Here is a 6780-nt window from a genome sequence, read left to right on the forward strand (position 1 = left end):
TGATTGTGGAATGGCTAAGAGCATATTTGAAAGTTCCAGGTGGAGCTCCATGCTGCTGTCCTCTGTCTCTGAGCATGTTCTGGACTCACTGCTGCTACTGACTGGATGGTGGTCGCTCACTCAGTTGATCAGTCTTCCCTCGACATTAACAGCAACAACGAGCCCGACCCCCCTCCTCCACTCGGATAGATAGACGGCTCACAGGCGGAGAGGCCTGGGCAGCGGCAGCAATGGCAAATATCGCAGTCCAGAGGATCAAACGGGAGTTTAAAGAAGTTCTCAAAAGTGAAGAGGTGTGTTATCGATTCATAACATTTGTTTCACATCTATGAAGCTTCGTTCTCTGGTAACATAAGCTCTAATACCTGCTATCACATCCGGGTGTGTGTGACTTGAACACATTTTTATTGAGCGACAAGAGTGTGAGTCCGAACATCTGTCGCTGTGTCAGGCGAGAACATTCAGGAAAGTCCGGGGACTCGCTGACAGGCCTCCCGCAGTGTAAAAAAAAAAAAAAAAAAAAGAAAAGTACACACTTGTGTTTTTACGATTATCTAAGAAAATCGACACATAGTGCGAGCAAACCAACTTCACTCAGCTGTTTGTCTTTAATGCTATAAACTAGAAATGCTATTCTGACTTATGAGCCACTGTTAGCTTTGGCCTCTGGTGTTTATGCTACAACGTTTGGACAGTTCTATAAAGTTTTAAAAGCGTTATTGGGTTTGTTGGTGTTTTAAATAAGTTAATGTGTTAACGCAGCTATGGTGAAGTTTGTGATTAACTTTAGTTAAAACTGTCAGAGCTGCTAACATGAGGAAGCTTTCAGCAGTGCTAACTGGATTTAGCATAAACACCTAGCATCACTTGAGCCTCCTCAGGTGTTTTCAGGGAAGTCCGAGTTGGTATTAATTTTAATTTTAATTTTTTTTAAGTAGAAGTGTATGGAAGCCCAAAAGAGTCATAATTAAACAATTAAAAACAACATTTTGAAATAAATACCATTTTGATAAATAACAGACAAATATATAATATGGCCTTTAAATTCTGCTGAAAAACGACATTATGAAATAAAAAGGCCTTTGTGGAAAACGATATTATGAAATAAAGACTTTGTGGAAATAGATATTTAAGAATAATAAAACGTATTTCATAATAATATTACATTATTTAACAATTTAATGGCCATATTATATATTTGTCTGTTATTTATCAAATTTGTATATATATAACATCTAATTAAACATGTAACTATTTCTGGTCTAACCTCGTAAAGCTTGGTTAGCAAATCTAAAGAAAGCTGCAGAAATAAGCTACATTTAATTTATTTATTTTATTTATTTATTCAGTTTATTTCTGACATGGTAACATTCACTTGGTTACATTGATTTTTTTTTTTTTTTTGTACATGCCGAAAAAGGAGACAAGAGAAGCAATTTGCTTTTTCAGGTCCCGTCCCCTGTTTTGTACATTGAAAATTTACATGGGTTTACATGTCTCTCTGGTCAAACATTCTTAAGTTGTTCTGAACAGTCCTTTTTTGTGTAGGATTTATTCTCATCTGTAGTCAGTGCTGTCTTTTTTTATTTTTATTTTTTTTTTTTATTCCTCCTCCTCTCCATCGCTGCTCGTATCAGCCTCCAGTTCAAAAAAAAGTTCATCTTGTTTTGTCTCCACATCAAGGCCACTCCAGCTGTTGTCAGCTCCCTTGGCAGTGTTGTGTTTTCCACTGCTATATTAATATTAATAATATACTGCTGAGTTTGTCTCCTCCATCAGTCCCATTGGTTGGAGAGCAGTGGATTGGTTTTACAAGTAATTTGGTAAAAAGAAAAAAGATTATGTACAATATTTTTTTAAATAATTTCTTAGAAACAAACAGGACTTCATTTTGTGTACTTTCCTTAAACCAAAAACCAAACCATTAAATATGTTTCGATATTGGGTTATAACTTAACCCTAAGACGCTACGTACTTGTACTTCAGTAAACGTACTAATAGCACCGGGGGTTGTTAGTACAAATAGACACTTTCATGCATAAGTGTTAGGCGGTGGCTATCCGTACGGTTGCCGTATCAATATACCGACATTCTATCCGTACGCAGCGCCCCTCATTGTCCAGTTTAGGTCACATGATAGGTCAGTCATTGGCCAGTTTAGTTCAGACTAAACCTAACCGTAAACCTAACCCTAAAAATTGTTGCGATACAGGGTTATCACCTAACCCGCTACGTACGTGTACTTCGGTAAACATATTGATAGCACTGTGGGTTGTCCGTACGAATAGACACTTTCTAATTGTCATTGCCTAAGAAATAGAGATTTTAAAGTGTCAGTTTAACCTTACAAAGACTATTTTCAATTTATTTTTTTCAATGATTATATGAACAATAAGGATTAAATGAAGATTGAATAGAAATAATCAGAATTAAATGTGGGGATTAGTTTTCTAATACTGTTGCATTAACATGATATATTGTGTTTTGCTGTCCCCACTCTGTCTTCCAAAGACGAGCAAAAACCAGATTAAAGTAGATTTGGTGGACGAGAACTTCACAGAGTTGAGGGGTGAAATCGCAGGTCCTCCAGATACGCCCTACGAAGGTAAACTCACATGTTTTTATTGATCGGCAAAAAGTCGGCTGGTGTCACACTTAAATTCTGTTATTTTTTTCCCCTTTTCAGGCGGACGGTATCAACTTGAAATAAAAATTCCTGAAACGTATCCTTTTAATCCTCCTAAGGTATGTAGACTTTTGCATCATGACACTCTTAGATCATTTCAACATGTGATGAATCCCAGGCACAACTTCAGTCATGTCAATGGTAGTGGAAACAAGTCAATCTGAAGAATCCGACCAAAACATGAATAAAGATAAAACAGTCACAAACCAGTCATCGCATTAAACGATTATCAGTTGAACCTCAACATCTCATAGAAGAGCGCTTGATCTCGAGGGATTTTCTAATCCTGTGCAGGCGTGACATAATGATCACTGGAAGCTCACTACATACATGCCTTTTCAAAATAAGAGCCTGAGTCTATACAGAAGCATCTCTGGACTATTATTGGGTGATAACGTTCTAAAAGTAGCCTGATTCTTTTAAATGTGAAGTTAATAATGTCACATACACATTTATGATCCAAGCCTTTACCACTGAACTGGGGGACTATTTTGACACTACCTATTGTTGCCCTTCAGGTGCGTTTCATCACAAAGATCTGGCACCCTAACATCAGTTCTGTGACGGGAGCGATATGTTTGGACATTTTAAAAGACCAGTGGTGAGTGACAAGTATTTACTCCATGTATTGTCAGGCTCGTCTATCAAACCCTCTCCAATTATTCATGTCTGTTAATATTCAGTGGTTAATAAAGAACCTTCACAGGTTCCTTTCACACACATACATTAAAAACTGCATTTGGGTTTTCTTGCAAGTCCATTTTTCTCCACTTACATGTTCCCCTCTTGAATGCGCCTCACTCAGGGCAGCAGCCATGACTCTGCGAACAGTGCTGTTATCGCTACAGGCGCTTCTTGCTGCTGCAGAACCAGACGATCCTCAGGACGCAGTAGTAGCTAACCAGGTGAGGAAAATAGTTTTTAATGCTACAAAAGCCTTAATCAGCAAATTGTGTTATTTCAATTGGTTGAATGTATTTATTTGATAGTGACAATGCAAGTTAACATAGTTTGAGTACAGTATAAAAGATGATGCATTTCACAAACAATGTACAGCTTTTGCTAGTTTCTAACTTTTGTCACTTGTTGGTCCTCTATGTAAAATGAAGTGAAAATTGACCAGATATGGTACATATTTATCGAATATCCAATATTGACAGCCACTGAATAAGAAAATGCAGAGTAAAGACAAGTGTGTGTGAGGGAGAGAGAAAGCTGGACACCCGAGGTGGCGCATGTGGCTGCGGTGCAGAGAGACGCTGTGCGCGGAGCTGCATGGATGTCGCTCCGGACGCACCACTCCATTGAGCTCCTGTGTCTTTTTTTTCCCATGTTTTGACCTTAAAACTCTTGTCGCGTTGATGGCAGGAGCGTCAGGCCAGAATCAGCTGAGCAGCGATGGCACCAGGTTCACAAATGAGTGTGTGTAACAAGCGCTCTCAGGAGCTCAGACCTGCTGGATGATGGTCAGTAGATCATCATCAATGGTGCTGACTGATTGACAGACTGTGTTGCTGCATTAACTCAGATGAATGACTGTTTCTGTCCAAATCTGCCTGTTTTTCATGGACTGATAAGAGCAAAGTTACAGGACCTGATGGAGCAGCCACATTAAATTAGGGGGAAAAACATCATTAGGTTTTAAACCCCTCGTTTTCATTTCATAGTGGGAAAACTTCATATGAAACACATTTTATTAATTGTTAACTACTGTAACATGGTTCTACAGTTTTGCGTTTATTTAAATTATAATTGACAGTTTTTATAGAATTTCCATGCCAATTACAAAGTAAATGATCTGAAATCATTACAATTCATTTATGATTGCAACAGATTTTTAAAATTACAATTTTGTCAATTGTAATTGATTATCAATTCCACGATTACAATTATTACTGACTCCACCCCTGGTTCCTACCAGTGTTTGCAGTCAAACTGTTTAGTTTTTTGAAAGAAGCCAGTGTTGTGTTGGGCTGTTTGCTGTTCTCTTGACTTTGTGTTTGTGTCTCTGCAGTATAAACAGAACCCAGAAATGTTCAGACAGACGGCGAAGCTTTGGTCCCACGTTTATGCCGGTGCTCCCGCTTCCAGCTCTGAGTACACCCGAAAAATAGACAAACTCTGTGCCATGGGCTTTGATAAGGTCAGAACCAGCTCTCTGTCCAACTGCATCAATCATGTAAAAACTAGGAATCATTACTTATTTTTCTCTTCACCGATAGATATATCGTAATAAATCCATCTTTACTTCTTTTTGACAGAATGCTGTAATTGCCGCGTTGTCTTCTAAATCCTGGGATGTGGAGACGGCGACGGAGTTGCTTCTCAGTAATTGAGTCTCTTCTCTCATCTCAGCGTCGGAGCCTTAACTGAACGAACAAGTCTTCATCATCTACAGTGGGAGGGATCTTCTTCCATACATACAAACCTGGCAACGGTAGCAATGCAGTGGCCAATTTTCCACACCACGCCTACAACAACAATCAGTCATCTGTTTCTTTTGTGGACCTCACATCAAAGACATGTTCTACATTTTCTCCTGATTTTTGACTAGTTATTTTTTCTATATGTGTTGCCTATTTTTGCGAGTTGGAACAACTGCCTTTTGCCAGGGTAAGACGTGAATCCTGCACCCTGCCAGCGACTGTGGGTCAGATTCACTCTTTTGACACTGTAAAAGTCTTGCTGGATTATTATATTTGACTCAATAGTGCTGGGCATGAGCAGCTTCATTGTTTGCCCCCCTCAAACAGTTTCTCAGATGCTTCAATCTACTGCAGAGGCTTGAATGAATGAGTTCTCATTTGTTTACAAGGTTTACTCACACACACACGACACATCCTGACATTTTTACAGAAGACATGTTTTCTGTAAGGAAAAGTGGGTTTGTGTGTGTGTATTGGAGAACGGGAGAATATTTTTTGTAACATGACATATTTAAAATAATTTAGTTTCCCTTTACCTGGATCCCAAATCTTCTGATGTTTGGTTTCTCTCCCATGCGTTTGAGGAACGTTGTAACAACATTGGAAGAAAACGGCCAAGAAACTACATCCTAATGATTTTTGCATGTTTTTTTTTTTTTAAATTGCATATGGCCAAAAGATTGGGTGAGTCTTGGTTTCTCATACCCCTTCAAACACACTGTTGGGAACATGGTGACACCATTCATTGGTTTGGAGTTTGTCAGGAGCCAAAGCTTGTTTGTTTTTTTTACTGACGGATGATAAAAAGACGTCAAAGAAATATTGGTTTTGAAGTGTTGTGATTTTTGTTTTTTTTTTACTAATGTGTGGAGCTTTATTATTCAACCATAGGTATGTTCTTATCCCTAGGATGGAGAAGAGGATCATCTATCACTCAATCAAAACTTTTCTCTGCAATGCTTTAGTACAAAGCCAAAGGAATTGCTCTCCGAGGATAGCTGAATTCTGTATGAATAGGGAGAGGCTGTAAATCTTCTGTTATTCGTCAATGTAAATGCCTGCATCTACATCAATGAATCGCCTTTACAGGAAGTTCAACTGGAAGGTGTTAGTCATCATATTCAAGTGGCTTAATTTGACTTGAAAATAAAATGACTTTCACCAATGCAATCCTAAAAAGTCAACCAGTAGCATTACAGAAAGCAGGTGTCGGTGCTTAGATGCGCAACTTAGAAAACAAGGACTGCATCAGATTTTAAACACTGGTGTCTACAGCGCACTGACATGTTACAGCATGTTTTGTAGTCGTCACGTTACTGCTTCTTACTGAACATTTTTAACCACATTGATTTCTTAGCAGGAAGATAAACCAATCACCTTATTTATACATCGACTGCTCTGGCTTTGAATAAATTGTTGTCTTGAAACAACCAGAGTTAAAAGCCATTGGCTGGATCTACATTTTGTATTAAATATAAAAAAAAAAAACTATCAACCTCCCTGTCTTCCTAAAGTTATGACTTTGTACAAATTTGCACGGTAACCAAGCATAATATGTAATGGGGATTGTAACTAGATTTTTTTTTTTCTTAATTTGGTTTTTCATGGAAGCATCAGTTACTAGTTGAGGGGGAAATAAAGCATGGTTATTTATTGTGACAGTGTCAT

At 38.2% G+C, this 6780-nt stretch overlaps 1 protein-coding gene across 2 annotated transcripts; it reads left to right on the plus strand.

Moving 5' to 3' along the window:
• Nucleotide 1: 1 nt before the first annotated feature.
• On the plus strand, nt 2-6771 carry ube2kb (ubiquitin-conjugating enzyme E2Kb (UBC1 homolog, yeast)). Of its 2 annotated transcripts, none has more exons than XR_003673939.1 (7): nt 2-293; nt 2512-2605; nt 2687-2745; nt 3205-3287; nt 3492-3591; nt 4055-4152; nt 4701-4829. XR_003673939.1 is itself a non-coding variant. In XM_028445095.1 (7 exons), exons 1-7 carry the CDS (start codon nt 231-233, stop codon nt 5020-5022), a joined length of 603 nt encoding a protein of 200 aa, XP_028300896.1. In that variant the 5' UTR covers nt 17-230; the 3' UTR covers nt 5023-6771. The 2 variants fall into 2 exon arrangements, 1 of the variants encoding a protein (XP_028300896.1); XM_028445095.1 differs by lacking the exon at nt 4055-4152 and adding an exon at nt 4948-6771 and having other exon boundaries at nt 17-293.
• The last annotated feature ends 9 nt before the right edge of the window (nt 6772-6780 follow it).

This window comes from Gouania willdenowi, chromosome 1 (genome assembly GCF_900634775.1).
Source record: "Gouania willdenowi chromosome 1, fGouWil2.1, whole genome shotgun sequence".
Lineage (NCBI taxonomy): Eukaryota > Metazoa > Chordata > Actinopteri > Blenniiformes > Gobiesocidae > Gouania > Gouania willdenowi.

Bases quoted from the DNA above. Each gene is read 5' to 3' on its own strand.
- ube2kb (XM_028445095.1), top strand. From the start codon at position 231: ATGGCAAATATCGCAGTCCAGAGGATCAAACGGGAGTTTAAAGAAGTT. The intron at 2,606-2,686 runs GTAAACTCACAT...TCCCCTTTTCAG, and splicing joins TCCAGATACGCCCTACGAAG to GCGGACGGTATCAACTTGAA. The intron at 4,830-4,947 runs GTCAGAACCAGC...TCTTTTTGACAG, and splicing joins GTGCCATGGGCTTTGATAAG to AATGCTGTAATTGCCGCGTT.